This window comes from Petromyzon marinus, chromosome 6 (assembly GCF_048934315.1).
Source record: "Petromyzon marinus isolate PM22_M1 ecotype Great Lakes invasive population chromosome 6, UKy_Petmar_22M1.pri1.0, whole genome shotgun sequence".
In the NCBI taxonomy this organism is placed as follows: domain Eukaryota; kingdom Metazoa; phylum Chordata; class Hyperoartia; order Petromyzontiformes; family Petromyzontidae; genus Petromyzon; species Petromyzon marinus.
This window is the reverse complement of record NC_133672.1, coordinates 1701543-1726433: the sequence shown is the minus strand read 5'-3', so window position 1 is coordinate 1726433 and position 24891 is coordinate 1701543. Positions and strand designations below refer to the sequence as shown.

General features: G+C 47.5%; 1 protein-coding gene across 2 annotated transcripts in view; it reads right to left on the bottom strand.

The window, feature by feature from the left end:
* LOC116939693 (E3 ubiquitin-protein ligase pellino homolog 2-like) overlaps positions 1-24891 on the bottom strand; it is a 56500-nt gene that overhangs the window by 20601 nt on the left and 11008 nt on the right. For both annotated transcript variants that reach the window (XM_032948434.2, XM_032948433.2), the window contains exons 2-3: positions 16503-16673; positions 9433-9562 (exon numbers count right to left, since the gene is read on the bottom strand). In XM_032948434.2, the coding sequence (XP_032804325.1) occupies positions 9433-9562; positions 16503-16673 (301 nt within the window). The remainder of the gene's footprint in view (positions 1-9432; positions 9563-16502; positions 16674-24891) is intronic.

Below are 24891 nucleotides of genomic sequence, written 5' to 3'. Positions count from 1 at the left end.
AGGTGCAAATTACTCAATAAAGGATTTTTTGCCATCGCATGTCGAGTAGAACCTTCTTGAATGCAAGTCTTGAGATTTCCTGGGTTAAGTTCTGTCACGACTCGAGTCAGCTGCAACCTTCCGTGGAAGGGTGACAGTGCTGCAGCAACTACGGGGGTTTAGAACGAGAGTGAGACGGCCGCAGCTGCAGGAGTTGAAGTGCAACAAAGTCTAATCATAATGGATGTGTCTTATATCGGCATGCATTGAGATTATTTAGATTATTTTGGTGCTATAAACGTCTAAATCATGGGTCACTTTCTTGGGCTATCATTTTGTGGTCAGGTCGCTTCTGAAAAATAAGTTCATACCTCAGTGCCTGGCAGGATGGGGATCAGTTAGTTGTACTTGTATGTGTTAGGGTGATTTGTTTATTTTTCTTGTACTTTGCACGACATCTGTGAAAAAGAGCTTTATATCTGTCTGTAGGACCGCACAGCAGCGGGTAACATAAGGATGCATGCTGCTGCTGCGGCTCCTGCTGCTGTTGCTGCTGCGGCTGCAAGGCAAGACTCCGTGTTCTTGATACCAAATTAAATGGAAGCGGCTAATCCCAAAATAAAATAAACCGCGGAGGCGCGGGCGCTTTCAACGTGCGGCACTGTGACAAGAATGCCGCGCATAAATCACTCTTCCTACAACATTCTCGCATTTGTGCTCCCCTAGAGAGGACATTACTCAGCGGCCAATGTGCTAAAGTGAACCGTAAACTACAGCATCCAAACGTCGCTAATGTTGCCGTTTGTGCGATGGCGTCGCTTAGGCGGGCGGCCGCACCAATGCAGATTTGCGCTCTAAGCAGCCGGTTGCCAAGACTCTATCGGCAGACAACCGGCCACAGAGACGGGCACTGGGAGGCCAGGCACCAAGGTTAAAGTCACAGCTTGTGTGAAGCCTCAGTCTCTCTCGCTGTCTCGTCAAGAGGCATGGAACCCTGGCATTAGGTTAGAACCCGTAAGTGTTTTGACTCTGCATGTGTTAAATTGCACAAACTGGTTTATTCAAAAGGTCTCATTAAGCCAAACTTCAAAAAGGTTTCTGATTATCCAACATTAATGACTACTGCTGTGTAATAATAACTTTTTTTTTATCTCCGTATAATAGCAAAGCACACGTCCTTTGGACGTAACCAGCCGTCCATCCCTCCCAGCCAGCCAACAAAACTTTGCATCTTACAGAGTCCTGTCTCTCTGCACATGTCTCTTGCCGTACATCGCAATACATCTCAATGTCTCGCTTCGTCTCGGTCGGTCTCTCTATTCCTCCGTCCCCTCTTCCACCTCTCTCCCTCCCTTTGTATTCCTCTTCTCCCTCCACTGCATCCCACCCTCTTCCCTACCACCAATCTCCCTCACTGTTTCTCTCTCTCACAACCTCGCTCTCCTTATTATTGCCACCTCTCCCTTTTCCCATCTCTCTTGCCACTCCATAATCCTCCCTCCCACCGATTCTCGCATTCCTTTCCTCTCCTCTTTGCATTTTGCTCTCTCTCTCCTCTCCATTTTACACCCTTTCACTCTCTCCCCGCCTCTCTTCTCTCCATTCCTCTGCAATCCCCTCCTCTATCTCCCACCCACACCTCCCTCCTCGATTGTATTTGCGGGAACCCTGCAGGGTGGGGGGGAGGGGGTGGAGGCGTGACGTTAGCAAGACAACACGAACCCAGCTCGACGCTGTGGGATGCGGGTGAAGCAATCGAGCACGTGCACAGCGACTCCACTGCCGCGCACGCCAAACTGCTCGCCAGCCAGGCAGACAGGAATCCAGGCAGGAAGCCACACAGACAACTTTCCCCCCCCCCCTACTATAGCATGACAAGTCAATGTTTAAGAAGCAAAACAAACCGTGTACCAAAATTTACACGAGAAATCAATGCACGAATGCTGGCAGGTTTAAAATTAATTCATATTAGACATTTTTCAATTGTATGCCAGTTATAATCTGATTTAAATATTTCAAAAGCCTCCAAAATGTTGCACATTGCATTGGCTATAACAACAATAAAGTCCCTTGAATGTCCTCAGCCCTGCAGCCAAGAATTATTGGCAGGGAAACGCTCGCCAATATTTAAAGATGTGTCCATTCTCTCGCTGGCAAAACCTTTCCAGGGCTGCAAGTAATTTAGCACTCCTCTTACAACACTGTTCCGTCCATCGGGAAGAGAGTGGCGGAATTTGTACTTTTGTTTTGGCAGTGCAATCGCCATTGTAAGAAAAACCCAAAGCACTAGCCCCGAAAGCAAGGTGATCCAGTATCGATGTTTACACAGCACGTCTCAGGCCACAGCCCACACACGTGGGCAATGTGCCAACAACAAACGAATGCCCGTGCCGTCCACGCCACTGTACTCAAAACACCGCTTCTTTTCAAACCGTGTAACGTGGAAAAAAAAGCAACAGCGTTTATACTCCCTTTGGAACGAAGCCTAACAAAGGGAGCCCCTCCCCCCCCCCCCCATTTGTTTTCTCTCTCACAGAGTCTGTCGAAGGTGTATGCGTAAAGCCCGCCGATGTGCGCTGTAAGGAGAACAGCCATCCTCCCCTTTCCGCCCGTGGGTATAAAGGGCTTCTTCTTTCTCCTCCGTGACTTCCAAGCCTCCCTCGCCCTCAGCATCCCTTCAACTCCATCGCCGACCGCGCACGCTGTGCTCTTCGACGCCCTCACCTCTGCCCCCCCTGCAGCCCTACCACGTGAACGTTTATTTTCACGGGGACCTATTTAAGGGGTCGCGCGACGACGGCCGGAGCGGCGCTTCTGCTCATTCGGCGCCCACGCTGCTCGGGACAAAATCGTCCAGCGCACGTCAGTCGCCTGGCAAGATGGGCGACCTACGGGAGTTTCTATCATTCACCAGACTCTTCCACGCACGCACGGGTTTAGAGAGGCAAGTGTTAACACCTCTGGCTATGACAGAGCAACGCGGGGCCAATTCGGGGGCTGTGACACGGCGATACCGGGCCTGAGTGCTATCGCGGCAGAGCACGAGGACCAGAACCTCATTTCTTTCTGTCACTACTTGAGGCTTTTCATGTCATTGCAGAAAACCGGTGAATTTGTTTTACTTATCTCTGCCCCACTATAACAATACATGCCCCCCATGCCCTATGAACTGGACAGCCCTTGTACTCAAAGCCGTTTGTAATGTGCTAAAGATGGAATGTGTATTTGCAGCAAGCGCAGGAACGTGGGTATCATTGTGTGCATTGTGCGGCTGTTGATTTAGGAGTGCAAAATACCGCTTTGGGAGAAAGGCGCGCAGCGTGCGTCAACACCGACGAGCCGGCGGTGGAGGACCTTTACCGAGAGCCGTAAACGTCACGGTCACGGCTCTTATTCAACCTTTGTGGCACTTCAACGCTTGCGCTCTTTCATTGTTTTTATTTCTCCCACTCGAGGAGAGGTGGCTCAAGGAAAAAGTTCCTGAGCAGAAGATGCAGGCTTCTCAAACCTAACCACAGCTGCATTACATTTTCAAAGGGCATTTGTTTTTTTGTTTGTTTCTATATAATTAACCATTAAGCAGTTAAAAGCAAATTTCCAAAGCTTACAATGTGCTGTTCACCTGATTTCTTTGGCAAAGCCAAGGTAATATTTTAAACTGCCACGGCAAGACGGCGGGGCGGCTACACTCAGTTGCAAGTTATTTGTTTTTCATGCAGTCCAGGCACATAATGAAGACGTAACGACAACCAAACTTTCGGGAAGTGAATCCAACGCCACATTTCCCACTGCCGTTGGGAAATGAGCCGGGCTCACTTCACAGACCGGTCAACCTGCTTTGGCCTCGCCAGCACGGCCTGACTCGGGCGCCCAGCCCCGTTTGCCGTCGTTCATCCCCAAGCGTGCGGCGCTGTTTCACCCGGGCCACCCGGGGAACCCAGTAGTGACCTCACGGGGTCAACGTGGAGGAGAAGAGAGATGCGCGGTCAGCGGCCCTGAGCCTAAGTTCGGGGACATATTAATGTAAAAAATAAAAATTGGTAGAGAATTAAATATCAATAGATATTATCCTAGGGTAGCCTGCCCTCATACAATCCTAGGGGGCTAAGGAATAGCGATTGGCAGGAGGGAATGGTCCAGAATCATTCCAGGACCGACGAACCAGCTGGCAATGGTTGTGGGAATGTAGCAATGACCCTCTTGGCGTGACCTCAGCCCCACTTCACAGATTAGCACATCACTCCCGCTCAGATGACCTAGATATTGTACGTTGGGTGCGCACGTGCTGTTTGGTAAGTGTGGGAGAAGTTGGATTCGCCGTTTGAAAACTGTTGTTCTACGCCACCGAAAACAATGACCCGCTGCCTCGTGTGCCAGCCTATAACATTACAGACTCTGGGGGGGGGGGGGGGGCGGGGGGAGGCCACATGGGGTCTCCAAACCACTCAGCTGCACGGCAGAACAAAGTGAAATAATGCTACCGACTGGCAGTGTTCTCTTGGAGCTTCTTTGATTTTGCTCATAAATCTCATGTGACCACAGAAGCCTGCAACCGACTGGCAGCATCACTGGATGCGACTTTGCAGGGGGGGGGGGGGGGGGGTTTGCTCTTCAGAGACACTTTAGCGAGGCGTCTGACATCGCACAGAGGGCTTAGCGTGCAAATGGCAGATGGCACGCCATCTTACATGCATAGGTGACTTTCATATCCATCCAAAACAACTTTAACCCCTTCGTGCATTACGTAACCTGCTTTGATACAGGCACTGGGATGGAAAAGTGGCGAAACGATTACCGGCACTTCGCTTTTAACCCGGCAACCTCAATTCAATTCCTGGCCAGGGTTAACATCAGTGGCGAGTGATTGTGAACCACGACTGTGTTCTCTATTTACCAACCTACGCTGACCAGGGTGCTGAAGTTATGGTCAAGCAAACCTAAATGACCGCAACGGAATCAGATGTCCTACATACTGCAGCCAAATTAACAAAGCGCTATAAATACTTATTAATTACCATTGCTTTTTATCAGGAACGATACGTTACACATGCCTGTAACTATGCAATTCCTAAACGGACCTAACCCTCCATAATGTGCCCTCAGTGGGTCACCTACGGTGGCTGCTCCAGCCACCGCACTGCCAGACTGTCAAGTCACCGAGGCTGTAATGTTTTAAGAGGGCGCCGAGACCCGAGGCTTGGGACAGAGCGTTAGTCTCCGCAATTTCTCCACATTGTAACCCGGTCGATGGTTGCCCATTCATATCGGTGGAGGGAGGATTTCCTCAATGTCGGAAGTATTCACCAAAATGTTGTAGAAAGCAAAGAAAGCACCCATGGCAGTTTTATTATTCCTCAAGCAAAGCAGCGTGCACTTGATATTCCCAGAATTTACGCCAAATCCACATTTCACGAATAAATTTGTCAAAATTGTTATTACCTTATTATTCACTTTAACATTTGATGTCGGAGGGACACCTATTTAAATGTAGAACATGCGTATTCGTGCAAAGACGCTTTGAAGTGAAAGGGTGATTGAAATGATCACGATAATATCTCCAAGTTGACTTCCTAGACAGTATGCTGACATCAAGTGTGGCCAAAAGCGTCAATTATTGAATGATTCATAGTTGTGTGTTGGGAGTTCAAATAATAATTGTTCCCACCATCTGCCGTTGGAAGTCGGTAAAGGCCTGTATTGACGAGCAGGTCAGGGCTAAAGTGGGGTTACGTTCAGAGCCCACACCGACACTCGGAAATTCTCTGGGTAATACTGCCGAGGACAGCTAAGACGAACGCAACAAATCAGGTTGCCGTACTTATTGTGCTGAACTTGTTTGTCTACAAATTATAATCAAGGCCCTTATATTAAATTTGAGTTGTCACATCTGTGCCCCAGAGGGAACGCACCCTATTCAGCATCGAGCCTTCCAGCCCTGGCAAGCATTAAGGAAATAATTTATTCGAGGCTAATTCCTAAAACGTGGCCAGGAAGTTAAGGCACAATGCCTTCCTCTTGCAAACAATTCTGCAGGGTAAGTTTGCATCCCCGTAAAGTGGAAGACAGTAGGCTGATTAGATAACAATTCCACAGAGCGCACAGTTGTCAGGTAAGTCTGAGGTTTCAATGACAGTGGCCAGCTGTGAACCCGGAGCTAAGCGCATTGATCACATGGCCACGCAAGCAGCCTCTCAACATGGCAGCAGTGGCAAAAGCGGTTCCCCAGCGAGGATTTGAGACCAGACTGCCGGGCCCGCTGCCCGAGGAGTGATTGTGACTGCGCAGCGTACATAAACCCCCCCCCCGCACCTCCGCTTAACATGGTTGGCTACGTACGGTACGAAGGAAGTTCAACGTACGTATGCGTGTGCACACACCCGCAGTCGCATGGGCTGGGGAAAATAATACTTAAGGAATAACGTCTAGGGCATTTATAATTTATCGAGCATCTGTTTCTGCATGTGGTTACCGAACCAAAAATGCCAATGCTTAACATTTTATTTATTTCGCAAGTATCGTTGTCAGCCGATGTCGCGGGTGCGAGCGGTATGCATTGTTTGGTGTTCTGTCACGGACAAATTAATGCATCACCCAGAGCCCCTCCACCAATCGGCAAATGAGGGCGAGAAAAAAAAGAGTACGGACAATTTTATTTTTTCCAGCATGGGAGTTAAAATTTTCAGATCGGTAAGAGAAAAACTGTGACACAAAAAAAACATCTTGTTATTTTAGATGATTTACACCGCCCAAATTGTGTGGATATCTGTGTTGATAGATAGATAGCTAAGCAAATTGCACTTTGAGTTTGTTTATAGGCTTAGGCGAAAAGGTTCTGGTAAGCATTATTCCACACAACATGCTTCTGGTAAACATTAAGGTTCTGGTAAGAACCTTAATCTTCTTACCAGAACCTTAACAACATGCTTCTGGTAAACATTAAGGTTCTGGTAAGCATTATTCCATGCAACATGCTTCGGACACTTTCTGTAGCTTCGCGGCGACATGTTCAGACACATTATTTGGCATCTGAATTATTCAAAAGCAAGCGTGCATATTCCAAACAGGGCAAGCACTCGCACTTAGTACAATTTATGACAACCACCTTGAGTGTCTTCAAGGTCTGGACAATTCCAAATTGAAAGATCGCACCTGGCGGCGGCGAGGTTTAAATCCGCAGTGCCGTGGTCGTCCCTAACTCAAGTGTGGTCAAGTTGCGCAACTGCTGAGGTGACAAAAGCCACCAGTGTCCCTGCTATATCCAAGTGGTTGTCGACGTATGGTTACGGATTCATCCAAACAGATTTTGATTGATAAAACAAGGCTTCACCCCCTTCCTCGCGTAATTACGGGTGTTAAGATGTTCAAACACCAAATAGACACCAATTGGAAGGCATGTGAAACCGCACACACTTGTGCTAGAAAATGCAAACAAATATGCTTTTATAATGTGTGCATTCTCCTGGGAACAAATTGGCCTGCACCAGAAACACACATCTTTATGGCATCGTCTCACCAGTGCTAGGCCAAAGGGTGGCAAAAGGCAAGCAGTACAAGGGCAATGCCAACACCAAAGCATGAATAGCTTTGGAGGATTTGTTGTTTTTGTGGGACAAGTAGCAGAGGCGTCCCCACAAACACTCTATCGCCATCTTCCACAGGCCAGCTTCAGAAGCACGCTTTCATTTGGGTATAAGCCTTGCAAGTGCGGCTGAAGAGACGAGAAGTATTCTATTGACTCCACATCAATGGCTTCGTGGTACAAAGCCATATGGTTATCCATTGTTCAATGATGGCTCTGTTGCGACTGTGGCCCAAACAATCCTCAAGAGAATAACAACACGACAGACAACGAGAGACTTCCACCGTGCGACGATTACGACATGCGTTGCACCTGCGACCGACTTGCACCTGGCATCTCTCCTTGCACGCCCTGAGCAACCCAACATTCCCCGTTTGGGTGCATTTCACAAGTGATTAAATATTAACCCAAGCCATGCCATTGCAGGACTAATGGAAAGTAGCATTCGTCACACAAATTTGGGGGTAGAAACAAAAAAATATAACACAAAAAATGATGTCAGGAACAGGTTGCGCATGTTTGAGTTGTAATTGCACGAAGGCCCGGGACTCTGATCAGCGTAGAACCAACACATAGACTGCTGGCTCTCAACGACGAAACACGAGGCAGATCTATAGCTGTTGTTAAAACCAGGAGGACCAAAATCCCCAGCACTTGTAATCGACCGTTTGTTTGTCTACAATCAAGACAGAAACGAAACACAGTATGGAATCATTAGAAATTGGCGGTTAAACAAGGCGTCGTTGAAAGTAGAAAACACTGAACTGTGATGACCACATTTTAAGTGGAGCTGCACCGTTTGCGTGCATTACATTTCAATTCCAACTCCGATTTTGAGGAATCCATTTGCTCAAATTCAAAGCCCTTTGCATGCAAACGTGCTTTGAGCAGAAACACAGTTTCGGTTGGTAAAAAAAAAATTCTAACGAAGATATTTTACGAAGATTTATCAGCGTCTACCCACGTGTGTTTGGGATATCTCCTTAAGAGTGTCTTTGCGCACACAGTGAAGAGTTCAGAGCTCCGACCTTGCACAGGTACGCCATTATATACACCAACTTGAAAATGTTTCAGATGGCTTTGGGTGACAGTGCACATTTCAGATTGATGTACGTTCATATGTAAGCATACTTACTGCCTTAAGGAAGATCCAAGCCAAAGACAAATACCTATAATCTGGTAGACATGTAACCAGGATGTGTCCCAGGCTTGTCTGAAACAGGCTTTAAAGCGTTTGTCATAGCAATCTAGTGATGTCAGTGTGCCGGCTCTGTATTAAATTTCATGGGGGAATGATGTCACAGTAAGGCCACTGAGGTGTTGGAACTGTTTCTATAAAGTATTTTTGTTCATTTATGAAGCTTCAAACTCATGTTCAGGCAGCGTGAGGAAACGCAGAACCATCTTTACGAGATATTTACTTTTCGGGTTGTGTCTACGCCTAAGATCACAAGGGGTGGGCACTCCAAAACAAGGTACGGGAAACGCCCCCATTACTCAGCCCAGCATCACCTTGCAAGGGCACAATGTCTGGCACTGTGTGTCCGTTGGTAAGATAACACCGCCACAGCCACACGCAGCAGCAGTAACTTCAAAGCAAGCGCCAAACGATACGGGAGACGCGGGCCTCGCAAAACATTTAGAGACGTGACTTCTGCCACGTCTGTCGCCAAGTTTAAACACGTGTGTGAATACCTCAAATACCTGAATATATATTTTTTTAAATCGATTCCCCTTCAACCTCCACGCGAACACCGACAAACATCTCTCAGCTCAAAAAGCAACGGGCGGTACCATGAACGGTGCACGCGCACCCCCAGATTACAGGTGAGACCGTGCCAGGTGTGGGCGTGAGCGAGGCTGGTGCCCCTCACCTTGACAGCCTGCGGCGTGGCGGTGGTGTGCACGGTGCTGGGCTTCACGCCGTTGGCCTTAGACCGCTTGTAGAGGGCGAAGCGGCTCTTCCTGCGCCCGCGGTCGCCGTTGGGAAGAGAGCCGTTGTACCTGGAGACGCAGAGACGCAAACGACATTCGCCGCACTGCCTTGCTCCCCGTATCGTCTGAGCAACGGCTCTGCTGCGATCAGCGGTGCTAAGTTTTGAGCAAAGTCAGCAGTGTGAACGTCAAGACAGAATCATAATGTACTCACATTGCTTGGTTTTCGTCAATATACTTTGCGCAACTCCCACGTGTGAAACACTCGTGAAGGAATTGGTCTAGCATCGCTATGCAGGTCCCTTCTGAAAAAGACCATTGAGACTTGCTGATTTTTATTGGATAATAGATTACATTGTTCTCATAGAGGCTCTGTATGTCAAAAAGTCAACTTAAGTTGTAATACCGTTATAACGTATGGAACTGAAAACACTAAACCTTGTAGTAAGTTGACTTACCTAATCTCGGAAAATGCTACAGGTTCTACAACGAGATGTGTCCGAGTGAATGGAGATGCCTATACTATCTGTGTGCGTGTTGTTTTTGCGAAGGTGTCAAACACCCACGTTTGGCACCTTCGCATTTTCACGTTACGCTCATTGAAAATGTACAACGAGTATCATCACATGGGGAGCGGTGATGCAGTGGTTAGCTCACTGCACTAAGAATTCGGTGACCTAAAATCGACTCCTGGAACACGATCAACATGAGTGGTGAAGTAATATCTGAACCAGTCTTGGGCCCTCTGTTCACCCCCCTTCACGAACTCGCACTGAACAGCATGGGAATCACATGGTCAAGCAAACCCCTTTGCTCACCATGGCATCACAAGACCTCCATCTAGTAGCAGTCGATTTATTAACAGCTAAAACCAATTATCATCATTATTAAACGCACAGGTTTCCACTATTTATGACAGTGCCGCTTTATTTTTCGACGATTGCTTAGAATAACTTTTTTGAAACAATAAATTAGAGGGGAGAAAAATCGTGCGTCCCGTTGCAAATATCATTTTTCCAAGGGCACTGAATTGACATGCAATATTGGCTGGAAGCTTCTCTGCACCAATCCAAAAATAGACTTTTCTCTGCCAGTGTTTAATGCCTACAGTCCAGAGATTAAAAAACCCATTTGCGTTTCAGGATTGCATAAGCTGCCTCGGATAATTACTAATTAGAAACACTGAAGAGATAAGTTGTTTGGAAAATTAAGAACATTGTTTATTCAGTTCTCCATTGAAAAAGTTGTCTTTACAGAGCACCGGCTAGTTGTAAATATCCAAACAAGATGAAAATGTAGCGATTAAAAAAAAATGTTATTACTCATTTATTTCTTTAAGCAATGTTAATAACACAAATCTGCCGGTAGACACAACCCAGATATTAAAACACAATCCGTAACTTTACAAATACGGAAATGTTTTCCATGAGTGACTAGCAACAAACATACACGTCGAGCACTTTCTTAACAGCGGCACACGTGACAAAGAGGCTTGACGATTGTTGACGTTCCCGTTTGGCAACAAACGACACGACAGGGGCGACGTTTGTTGCACAGTACAGGTCGCTTGCGCTCCCGCTCGGAAAATTAACACTGCCCTCTGTGAGCGACTTTGAAAGGAAGCCCCCTGTCATTTGCGTGTGCTTCGCCAGCAGCAAAGCTGGGCGGTTCTCTTCCATCCCTGGGAGTACATTACACAAACAGAACAACTTTAAATCGAATTTAAAAAACACGCGCGCTGGCATGCGCTGGCTCGTTAATGTGTCAGCGGTTCGACTCTCATCCGCACTTAAAGAGTATTGACGGGATATACGTCCGCGTTCATTCAAAGGAACGGTGGCACATCATCTCCCGATCGGTTCGCTGTTTAGTGCTGTCAATAAATCCGGCTCTGCCAGTTTGTGACCGTGCCTCTCCAAAGCCAGCATCAATAAGTGCTTGCAAACAGCACTTGACCCCAACGATGTAAAAACAAGGTTGTGTTTGTTATAACAATGCAATCACTCTTAAAAGGCAGCTTGAAGGTAGCTTGGTCTACTTTTATCTTACTTATTTATCCACAAAAGTTGTCGAGTCTCTAAAATATTTTCCACAATTTGACACGTATACTTTCGCGACCAATATTATATTCATAATAAAAAGGGTTTTTTTTGGGTAATATCGCGTTTTTGTTTTTTACACAATTTTAACGCATTCGTACATTTGACCAATTGTATTTGAGGAGTGGTTTACACGTTGGGAGCGAATGGGAATGCGCGGAGGAAATCCATGTATATTAATGAATATCACTGAGGAGTCAACAAGGAGACGTTCACACACACACACGACTATTTTCTGTATTGCCACATTCAGGCCACCTCTGGGCCCACGGAGATGGGTGGGTTGACAAAACGTTGTGACCCACCGACACCTGCCTACAGTGCCACGTTACAGCCAGGTGCCACCACACGCCCAAACAAACACTATACCTATGACGCATACTATCATTATCTAATTGAAAGGAAATGCAGAAAATTATTAGATGGGCGTGAGAATGAAGGGGATGAGAATGAAGGGGATGAGAATGAAGGGGATGGTAATGAAGGGGATGGTAATGAAGGGGATGGTAATGCGACTGTCATGCAGTGCGGGGGTGTGTGTGCAAGCCGAGCGTTAGTGCTGCGCTACGAACTCGGCGACCCGAGTTCAATTCCCGACCACTAAGATTGGCGAATATTTGTACCGGTCCTGGGCCTTCCCTAGGTCGACTCGTCCTTAAATGAGTACCTGGTGCAATGTGTAAACATCAGCGCTGGGGAGACAAAGGCGGCCGGGCGTGGTGCTGGCCAGCCACGCCCTAACATGCTGTGCGGCCATCGCTAACAGCACTTGCCCCAACTGTCTGTTAAGGCTATCACGGGGGGGGGGGGGATCTTGGTCTTCTCCAAAAGCATTTCCAAGGAGCATGAAACCAAATGCAAGGGGCACACATTTCCTCCGCCGTGGCCTTGAGGAGCACACAGGAACGACAATCTGCTTCCCGGGTAATGTAGTTAGAACACGGCTAGCCGCACGGCGTGGCACCATGAGCTCATTACTGAACCCAAATAACAATGGGAACCCTTGTTCCAAATACTGCGCGCTCAGAATATCTCAATACGCCAGAGTCGACAAACTTTCTACCCCCGCTGCCACTGATAGGCCCGCGCTTGCGCATCCGCACGAGCCCCAGCACGGCGGTGTGTGTGCACGTGAACGCAATAAAGTCGGGGCTGCACAAGGCGGCGGGATAATAAGAACCAGGCGAGAGCAGATCGCAGCCCGCATCTCCACCGCGCAGTGCATTGAGCGCTGTGAATAATGGACGTATTCACGTGCTCGCTTTTACTGCCGTGCTGAATTTTAAATGTCGGGCGTGCCCACTGGTAGGCAGCACCCCCTTCCAACCTCCAACCCCCCACGACCCGTGCCACGGCAGCGCTTCCGAGGTTGAGAACCCTTCAACGGCGAGGGCGGGCGGGCGGGCGGGCGGGCGGGGGAGGGCGGGTGGCGGCGCAGAAGAAGTCGGCGCCGGCCGTGGCGGCTGTCCCTTCATTAAGCCCGACGCAGTCATGCAAATTTTACAGGAGTACGGAAATCTAATCAAGAGTTTGGCACTACCCAACCCGCGCCACCGCGCTGCCCATGGCTGGGGAGCCTCATTGCTTGACGCTCTGAGAGACGGATGGGGCTACCTGGCCCAGGCCAACTACATTCTCGGTAATGGCTCCGCAGTGACAGCGGGGGTAAATAGTGGGCACCTGGTAATGAACAGATAATGAGAAAGCCCTACATCTTCTCCGGCGGTTATAACTTTTGCTTTAAAAACGCGCACGCCATGTGTACATGGATAAATTGATAACACGAGCAATTAAATAAATAAACGTGCCTATTACTCCGTCACGCTTCCAACGGGCACGGTAGTTAATCACTTGAAGCAGGCAAAATGTGCAGTTATTGCCGAGCGAAAAATATTAAAAGACGTAACTACGATGAATAAAGGAACTTGTGGTGGGATTTTCAGTGAAAACACAAAATCCAAGGGGCGGGTGGGCAAGCACGGTGGTAACAAAAGGCACCCCCCCCCACCACAACATCAATAATAACAGGAACAGTGTGAGCCTATAAGGATGACATCATACCTCCCACTGCAGCACATTAGTTGCACACAAGAACATTTAACCCACAATCCCCTTGTGTCGGTCTTCCACTCTCAGAATATATTCATCTCTCCCGTGTCCCCCGTCTCTGTTTCCGTCGCCCTCCATCTACAACTGTCTCTTCGTCCAACCCTTTGTATTCGTGTTCCCCCGTCTCATCTCTCCTCGTCCCGCTGTCTACAGGAAGTCACCTCTGCCCTATTCACTGCCCCGTCTCTGCTCGTCTCTGTCCCAGACCGTGCGCTCGTGGCGTGGCGTGGCTTGTGGCGGTCGTCACCGCTCTCCCGCCCCGGACTTTGCACTCCTATCGTGTGTTTGTACTGTTTGTTGTTGTAACGTTCCGACAGTCGTGCCCCTACTTGACATCTGTGAACAAGAGCTTTATAGCTAATCGGATTCCTCCAGAATAAATAAACATTCTGATTCTGTCCCCTGCACTCTTCTCCTCCCTCGCCGCCGTGCCCCCCACCCCACCCCACCCCCACCCCCCACAATGCAAATCTGCAGTGCTCACGTAATTAAGGCAGCCCAAAATATTCGGCTACACATGTTCAATTTGGTTGAACAGGAATGCCATATTTACAGCCGTATTTGGCCGAATTGGAAGGCAAAGCAGATGTGCGGTGCACTAGCCCCAACTTAAAAGCATTTCTGCAGCATTTTAAGAAAAATCTCTCGATTCAATTTTAAAGTACGTCAGGGGTGCTTTTTATTCAATACTACGCCCCCCCCCCCCCTCTAACAGCGCATCTGGGAAACGATCTTCTCGTGACCACAATGAAAATTCATCAGGGTGAACTCTGACACTTTCCATGCAGCACACAGGCCTCCGCGGTCCTGTTAGCCAGTTGGAAGCAATTCCACACAGTTAACGTTGCAAGGCGCAACTTTTCGTGTGCCTCCGCAACCGAACCAAGGCATCGTACAAAATACTCGCTCTCAATCACAGGCTACGACCAAGTTTGGGAATTTATATTCAAGAAGTGACTCATAAGCTCCAAGCACCGTGCAACGATCGCCGTATCCACTCCACCCCGCGCAAGGGTAACAACAACGCGCCGCTGGTCAAGCGTCTCTTAAAGCTTTCTGCAAACGCCCAAGTTGAAGGCGCCGTTCGTGTGCATTGCTCAGCTCAGAAGCGAGCTCCCAGCAGCGGCGGCGTCGAGCCGCCGGGAATTTTCTGCAAAGACGCCATTAGGTTGTGCCGGCTGCAAGACCCCCCCCCGGAATAACACGGTTGGGTTCACGCAGTGCCTGCTGACATCGACTTTTGAGTAAGGACATTTAGATGTTCCAAAATATGCCCATCAATTGCATTAAACAAATAATTCTCGAGGGAAATTAATTTAGAAATGTAATTCACCCACGTATTGGGTTGGTTCATAATTAATACGATCACTTAAATCACTGAATTGGCATGCACGCACCTGTCTAACGTTACGATTCCTTGGGGAAAACGATCGATTAAAAATTGATTTAATTTTTATCAAGGATTTCTCGTAGTTAAGCACTTGTTTCATGCCTCCCAATAGACTTTGTTGCCCCTGATTAACACTCGTCGTATAAAACAGCTTGATTTGTGTTCACCTTTCGTAGCACTGATGCAAGACGATGGCTTTAACCTCCAACCTTAAACAAATTAAGCCGATGTAACGTTGAATCCTGCAAATATGAACTCACGACCGAGTGTGAACGAACCACAACTTCAAACAGCCGTGCAAGTAGCCTGTTAAAGTGCAGAGTAAATTATGTAATTGTTTTCATAATGTTTACACATGACACGGTGCATGCCTCTAATCGACACTGAAAGCATTTCAATAAATTTGGCCAACACTTTAAAGCCATGAAAGCTTGTAGGAATGAAGCTTGCATTATAGACAAATGCCCAATGTAAGTGAAAAGTTGACAACTATGCACGTTATATTTGCCCGACTTCATTTAACAACATTGTAAGTAGGATTTTTGACTGTGACATTCTGTACATATTTAATACAAAAAATAATATTCATATATTTCTTCAAGATATGAAAAAAAATGAATTCACCTAATAGATGTGTGGGTATAAACTGGATGACTATTCAAGGTGTATAAGTATACAGTCCTTTATCAGTCCGCTGCTGGATGAGGGCCTTCCCCACAATGCCATGATAGTTGTTGGACTACGCGGATCAGCGCAAGGTGGTGAAGGGCTGGCTGTTGAGATACCACTCGCGTGAGCCGTGGCTGGGAATCGAACTACACATCTATGCGATTATAGCGCCCTGTGCCGACCACCGCACTGCTGCTCCACATCGGCTATTCAAGGCGTGCTCGAAATGAATGCCTCCAAGAGACAACAAAAGTTCAGAAATCAAGCCACAACCCTCAACCTCTACATCATCGGAGTCTTGTGACATTGACAGAAAGCCCAGCCCCAAGAAAAAAAAAATCTTGTTGATATGCAACTAGAATATTTTTTTGTTCTTTTTGTTCTTCCCAAAACGCAACAGTCATGTTTGCCAAAGCAGGGATAAAACAACTTGGCTCCATGCCTACTTTTAAATCTTTGCCCAAGGCCCAAGCAGCAATTCACATTTTTATTGCCATCAACGATAATCAGGCTTGATGATGCGATCGATAGGCCAGCAACAAAGACATCAGCGACTACCATCAAGAAGAGGCAAAATACGTAGAAGGAAATCAACCCAAACACAAGTGCTGGTGCAGGGGCCCTTGTGCAGGGCAGACAAGCCGCGAGCAGGCATTGGCCACGGAGTGTACCACGCGATCGCGGGGGTGTTCTCAACACCGCCTGCCCAGCCCCCCAACCGAGCCGGCGCAGTTGCCCTTACCCGAGCACGATGAGCTCGCCATACTTGACAGGGTCCTTGCTGGACGGTGGAGGGGACGCGTCGGGGCTGGCCGGTGAGTAGACGAGGTGCGGCGGCTTGGCGATGCTGTTGGCTTTCTTCGCCACGTTCGGCTCAACCAAAACCGGTTCCTCTCGGACCTCCGAGACCGTCCTACGGAGGAGGAGCACATAAAAAAAAAACCGGTGGGACGTGGTGAGAACAGGACACTGCTGAGCTTCCTTTATTTTACCAATAGGGTACAGACGTTTCCACAGAGGATTGTAAGGCACAGCGGACACAAGAAACTTTCAGCCATTGTATAGAAGAACATTATATATTAATTTAGAGAATATGGTACGTCATGTTCGAGTTGTTCAAAATATTAATCGGGCGTCACATTTTTTAATGTACTTGAAATATTGTGTTTAAAATTAGTTGATGAAACCCATGTTGCCCTTGCAAAAGAAGCAATGTCTCAATGGGTTTATTTAATCTCCTGGTTAAAAAAAAAGACTACCGACGGATTTTGCATGAACTGCAGTATACACACGTGTGCAGAAAAACCATGCTTGTTTTAACTCAACACTGTCCTCACTGCAAATGGCCATACTGTACAATAATGACTGCCTGGTTTATCGATTTTACGGCTCCTGTAATCTACTTTAAAAATATATATATAGGATAAAAACCTCAAGTTTTCATCTTCTGCGTCCGTTGTTTACTTCAGAGAAAGAAAGAAATAATGTTACGTTCGTGCTCAATTTCTACTTCCCTTGGCGAAGAAATCATTATTCAGCAGTGTTCTGGAAATGCACAGATAATGCACCGCTACGGCACTTAAAAGCAAATTAAAATAAATTAAGGCAGGCTCTTGTCCTACACCATGCAGCTAAAAACTCTAAGTTTCTCTTTCCATTGTGTCGCTGCATCAGCTCGCATTGGTTTTAGTGGGTAAGGTCGCCTCGTGGTACAACTTAACACAGCCAAGGTGATCTTGAAGTTGGAATGGGAGCCAGTGAGGCCACTGGAGTATTGGGGTGCAGGTGAAAAGTCTGGCAGTGATCATTTGGATCCTCTGGAGTTTGGCGATGAGAGGTTGAAGAGGCCGAAGCGTAGAGGCGAGAGTTTCAGCAGTCGAGTCGGGATGTAGCAACGCGAAAAAGGGTCTCAGCAGCAGCTGGGATTAGGCAGTGGCGGACGAGGTCCCGTAGAGTTGAGAAAAGATGGTGAAACAATGCCTCTTTGGAGACATGAAGTTCCGTGGAAGGGGAACAGAAGCACCAAGATATAAATTCCGGTATTTCTTACAAATACTCTTTGGTTCTTTCGGTAAAGTCACGGAGGTATAAAATAAAATAAATCACGACGTTTCGGACGCAACACAAGCGTCTGTCATCAGGTGGGAAAGCGTGGTCTGCTGCTCAGGCAGCAGATCATGGATTCCTGCAGTCACGAAAGCTTCAAATCAATATTTTCTTACAAATGTTAAGGAAATGAAGGAGGGGGGGGGGGGGAGCCCCAGCACACGAAAAACACTGCTGTAGCCTCTGGCTGCGAAATACAGACGGCCAAGATTGAATGCAATTTACACGACGAGCCGTCCTGCTCAAACCTTTGAAGACAAAGTCTGTGTGCCGTAGTAAAGTGCCAGTGGGCTGGACACCTTCCTCGCTGCCGACTTTGATACGTTCTCAATTTGGAAATCTCGCTCGGAAGTTCCACCCCCCCCCCCCCCATGTCAGGTGCTGCTGGCCCGCGGTACAGTTGCTGCGTCAACCAACGCCGGAAGGCCGCCTGCCCGTCATCGTCGCGATGCTTCCTGCTGCAGGAAGTGAAGGCAGTCTGCCGGGCCCATCACAGCCAGCCACACTCGCGCGGCTCATAACCAGGGGTCGGCACGCGTTATCAACGGTTTCCTATTCTGCAGAAAAGCCCATAAACTATTTGTCTTATTATGCCCCTAATATTTAACTCTTCCCCAAAAGTGTAAAAAAAAATATCACGTTTTAAGAAGCCCACGTTTAATTTGAAATGGATCCTTGTCGATATGAAAGTATAACGTATAAACGCTGCCCACGACAGCATCAATTGTCAACAACGACATTTAATTAGGTTGCCTCTGCCAAAAAAGAAGTGACTGACCTTTTAACCCAGTGTGTTTTTCCAACCTAGCTATTTATGAGGATGGGCTGTCTTTTTTTAAATCTCCCAAACCCCTGACCCCACTATGATGAAGGGGGAAAAACCCATAACAGTCAATATTGTCATAATTAAGGATAGGCGGTCAAAAGGTGTCACAAAACAATTATAACAAAAGTATCATACAAAATATACTGTTCAGACCTTTTCTGGCACCCCATTTGTATAAATCACCATAAAAATAAGCATGCTGATGCTCGGCAATATCTTATTAAAATAGTGTGTGATGGTGCACACTATTTTAATATCCTGGAGCAACAAAAAAGTTTTGAACATCGCCCATATCACCAACAACAACCGCCATTCGCCACTAAGTGGTGGTGATGTCACCACGACGCTTGTGCCAGGCCATGTGCACCTTGAGGCCACGTGAAGTGTCGAACGCCCGCGGGCAGGAGGTCACGGGGCAGACCCAGGTGCCACGGGTCGACTGACTGAGATGACTGGCTGGTGCACCACCTGTGCGCCCTACTGTGCCAACCTGCTGTGCTTTAGCCACCCGGCGCTCCGCTCGTTGTTGTGAGCATCGCTCCTCCGCCCTCCGTTATTGTTGGAGGGCGACTGCCTCCAACTGCCCAGTAGCGTCCTTCACGAGCCTCCTCCAGAGGCCGATCTTGACACCGCTGGTACCAGTCATCAGCAAGTCCTCTCAGCTCCACGTCCTCCTGTACCACATCACTCCATCTCTTCTCCAGCCCGTGCCGCGCCCATTTAGCCCCCTCGATCCGGCCGAACAAAAGCTGTTTCGGCATGCGGTGGCTGGGCATGCGGGCTACATGACCCAGCCAACGCAGCCTTGCCTGCCGGAGGAGCTCACCGATGAGACCGTGCCCAGATCTTTCAAGGATTTGTGAGCTCACACAATCCAGGCTGGTTAAACCCAGGATGGTCCGTAGGCAGGCCAGCCTAAATGTTTCCAACCGGCGAAGATGCTCCATTAAGGGGGTCCCACGTTTCGCAAGCGTAGAGAAGGGAGGGAATGACCGTGGCCGAGAAGACCTGAAGCTTAGTGCGGAGCGACAGACCAGGTAGCTTCCACACAGCGTTACGCAACCGATGAAAAGATATTGCCGCTCGAATGAATCGGAGACCTCTGCTGTTAAACTGGAGCCGGTCATAAGAACACTGCCCAGGTATGGGAAACTCTCCACTCTCTCCACAACTGCCCCATATCATCACGCACATTGCCACATACGATCGGTATTGCTACCAGCAGCTACGGCACGAATGATAATAATCACCACCATCACTGACCAAGCAGATAAATACTGATTTAACTCAAGACTCAATCCTAATAGTTGCACAACCAGCTCGCCCAGCGTACACAGGCAGACAAACCTGTGCACTGTATGCGGTTGGCAATGGCCATCGATTGCTGGTGAAGAAGTGCACAACTTGGTTTTACTGTGCAAGCAGACTTGGACTAGCATCACGAATTTTGTGCGGATGAATTATTCTAAAAATCACCCTGCTATCACGAAGAGAGCTATAAGTTATATACATGGCACTGGCCAAACTTGAGCGTTTACAAAACCACGAGTAAAAAAAAAATCAAGCTTACAATGTTTGGTCAATGGGCCTGGAGAGCCAAACACATTCTAGAGGCGAAAGCAGCGGTGAGAGCAGCTGATTTTCACTTAGAGAGCAGCAATGAAACGGAGGCACAGGTAGCACACGAGCCTAATGCCTGTATAGGAAAAATCATCAGCAGCATTTAATGAACAAGCCAATAAATGGCAGGACAAGAAATCAGTATTCAGCCTGAGATAAGAATATTTAATCTGGTGGCTAGGTCAATAGCAGAACGTGGTGCGGGAGAGGCCCACACGATGGGTAAGAATAAAACACAAAACCAAGACGTCTTTCTCAGGGGTTCGATGGTTATGGGTTTCTTAAAACTGAATGGCAGGGTCGTGCATCAAACAACGGGCGCTATGAAAAGGTCGCAGCAGAGACCTTTTAGCGTAATAGTTCAAAACGACGACTCCTGTTGGCTGTGTCGTGTCTCCAGAATGTCAAAAAGAATAATCCCCCCGCGGTCGTGTTAAGCCACAAAGCCACAGGGAAGCGGCCAAACACGGTAGAGGCAGAAGAACAGAGAACTCGTGAGAAGCTTGTTAGAATTGATGTCAGGGGAAACGACACTCGACTTGGAAGAGACCGAGAACAACAAGTCCTCACACATGGACAACTGGCGGACCTTCCCCGAGACTGTTTGGACACGTCGCTCATCATAAAACCACCATGCTGCTGCTGCCAGAAATTGTACGATTATGTTTTGTACTTCCATGCCTTATCCGTGGCTCTTTTCCCCGATGTGGTTATTTTTGTTGGTGCTGCGCTTTTGAGTCCCGGCAGCCATTGGGGCTTTGCGTTCCACTTTTTGCGGCTACAATTTTTTCCGCGACACGGGGGGGACACACGGGCGGACACAGAGGCAAACGGTAACACCGCAAACATAATGCATCCACCACATATCTCGTGGAGGGATAAAAAAAACTGTTTTTAGCATATCACCATAAGCCTGCAGCAGCTGCAATTGGTTGCACGTGCATTTTTTTTTTACGCAGAAAAGGCAACGCACGAAACACATACAGTGTGTGTGTCTGTAGGTGTGTGTTATTGTACTCTAGTACAAAGAAGACACGAGAAGCTACTATATACAATACAGTCCTCCGTAACAGCAGCACATTCATTCCCGCACGGGTACATTAAGGAGCTTAAAAAATAAGCCTGGGGTCACCGACTGCATGCCGCGAGATTGGAGTGAATGTGTTGGTATTCTTTCTTAACCCCAAAACCATTTGGCCATCTCCCCTTTATATATAATAATATGGTGACGCTTACAGCAAACGCATCATACAACTGCAATTGTATTTGACACGAGGTCCTTGGAACATGGGAGAAATTAGACAAATACAGGGTGCTTCAAACATTTTTTTTAACGCTTATTCGTTTTTAATGGAAAAAGAACGGATAATACACTGTAACATGACAACAAATGTATGTTGGTAGCTTCAAAAAGTCAAAGTCTCTCCACTTGTTCTTTGGTTCTTTCGGTAAAGTCGTGAAAGAACCCAAGAATATGAATTCCTGCAGTCATGAAAGTTAAGTCAAAATTTTGTCTCTCCACTTGTCCGCCATCGTTGTCAACACGTGGCCTGGAATCTTCTCCAGGTGGTCTCCAGAGCCTGGAGGCAGCAGCACATTTCTTGTGGTGGTGTTGCAAATTCTCAGATGGATAAAAAAATGTTTTAAGCACCCTGTATTATGCCCCCCCCCCATCTATTAAAAGTTCGCATGGGCCCCCTTGGTTACCCAATTCGATGGACCCTTGGATATTCAAGCGTTGCCACGAGCTTCATTGTTTAACTGCATTTTAAAAAAGGACCACTTTGCTCCACGGCCACAACGAGGAGCTACGATTACGTGCGCAAGGACAAAATGGGAGCCCACTCGGCACAGCAGCAGCCCCCCGTTAGTGCTTCGAGAGCTGTGGCTCGTGCAATTTACAGAAGTGCCATCGTGCTTTGCGGGGGGGGGGGGGGGAGACTCCCGGGCACTCTGCCTCCTGCCCCCGCTGCATTCTCCATCACTTGAAAGAGGACAGACACTGTACGAACCGAACACGAGACAGCAGCGATTACTTTAAACACTTCAACATACAGTAAGTGTTTTGATGTTAGGGGGGGGGGGGTTACGGCGCTTAACAGCACACGTGATTGCATCACCGGTTTAAGCCCTGTCAGTCCCCTTCTACGATGCCTTGGTTTGTTTATAAAAAAAAAATGTGTTTTCCCTCTTCTACCGTGGTCTGTTAAATGATGGGACTAGTGTTCTCTATGTTTGAAGTGACGCGTCACGATCTATTTACATCCTTTTACCTTAAGATTTAGTGAAACGCGTATTTCGTCAGCATCTCCCAAGCATCCTCACAAGACACTTTCCGTGCAATTTACATGTTGCGACAATAATTTTTTAATCAATGTTGCTCTTTATTTTTCACGGAGAGGAGGGGGGGGTGTGTAAGTACCTGCCAAGGAATGTTAATGTGACAAGCGAGAAATTATAAAAATGTATTAGCATTAACCGGAAACAGAAGTCAACCGCTGGAGCTCCCACCACGGAAATGTAACACGGTCATGTTCCCAAGCCATTACGCCGCGTGTCATAAGGAATCATTAAAAGGTGGTCCAGGGTTACGCAACACACGTAAAATTAATGGTAATGCAATGCAACACCAGACGAGGTTTAATCCGAGCCTGCACGCTCTTTACAACATTTTAGAGTACTGCCAATCAGCAGCATCTGCGTAACTGTCACGCCGTTTGTGCTATTCAACTAAATTGTGTGTCTTGTTCATCACTGCTAATGAACGAGCTTCTAAACCGACAGGGGGGTTTAAAACAAAGACGTAAAGCAGTCAAATAAAATGTGCGCCAGCCGGACTTTTGGTGACCGCATTATGTTATCGTCTTATAATGAGATGTATTGCAAATGTATATTTGCGACGGGCGCTGCGGCAGAGCTGACATTCCCTTAAGAAAAACATAATTTCCATTGGAAGCAGCCTTGAAAATGTATGAGCCTGCTCAGTAAACATTAAAACTAAGAGCACGGAATCTCAATATAAAATATTATCCAACACCCAATAAATCTGACAAAAACACCCTCTCTGTGTTTTCAGCAGTGTTGGGAGAAAAAAACATACCGCAGGGCACAAAAGCCTACACATAATTAACTTATAAAATAACACGAGTAATGCCTTCAGATATTTTTCACGGCCCAACTTGTCGCTACAGTGCGTCCGTTTTTTCAGCAGCACAACAGAGGCCCTTCAGTCTGAGCGCAGAGGCCCCCTCTTTCTTGTTTGCTCATCCGTGTTTGTGAAATGCAGAGGGAGACTTGTCGGCTGACGTGGCCGGCGGATTCGCCACCCCACCAACCGCGCCAACTGCTACGCCAAAATGTCTGGTGCGGAGTGACACATGCAGCGGTATCCCCGAACCAGACAACTTCCAACCTCGCCTCGTTATCCACCGCTACATAAGGGGGAGGCAACTTTGCTTCGTGTTTTCGTTTCACCCCACCCCCCACCACCAATGATTGGGTTTCTCTGTCCACAGCACCCTCTCGCTCGGCCTCCCATGTCGCCCCCACTGATGGTTCGCACAGCTGCTACGCGTTACGCCCGGCTCATTCGCGATGTGCATAACGACGGCTTGCAGGATGCTGGGAGCACAAGCCTTGCTCCCATCTTTAAAATGTTCAACGGCCCTCGGACGTTAAGCAGCCTCATTGTGGCTGCAAAACACTCTGCAGACCGAACTATAAATATTTGTATTATTTTTAGGCGAGAGGAAAAAACTAAAAACATTTACGGAATGTGATAACCTCAATTACCACTGACAGTTTTCTAATGTGGTGTGAAATAATTATGCTGTTTAGGAGCAACAAGATAATAAAGCATTCTGAAGCAAAGCATTTGGGCATCGGGGAGAATGCATGATGAGCAAGCGCACACACATGCATCACCACTGGAACATCAGCGTATCGCATCACCAATGGAAGACCTGTATTTGTGTCTAATTCCTGAAATTGCAGTGGTTTCCCACCATTCTAGCCGACTGAGTGATGTACAAAAGTCTAGGATCACAATCACAACACTCCACCACTTGCCTGCCACGAGTGTGTTAATTTTGCTCGGTCGCTCGCTCGCTCACTAACTCACTCACTCGCTCAGGTGTCATTAATGTGCTTTGGAAAGGCCACAGATCACTGGGCAGCAAAAGGTCAGTAAATGTATTCTGGACACAAAAATGCTGTTTCCTGGCAGCAAAAATAACAAGTCAGCGGTTTTGCTAGCAAAAAATACAAACCAGTGGAAACTGGACACATGTTGTACGGCAGTGGCTCAAGATTGGCTGTTTAAAATCACATGACCAGATTGGTGGTGAAGCAGTTCATTCCACTACAACAACATTGTACACAGAACATACTTTTCAAACGGTCTCTTTCCAACATTTATCAAACATATTTTAGCGCCAAATCCTCACGCCTATATCAGAGACATTCTCTACCTGTTACATGAACAGCGTGACGATTAATAATTGGTAGGGTAAACATCACCAGGCTAATATGCTTCCTACGCGATTTGTTTTGCTGGGTTGTAAAAACCGGCAACACCCAG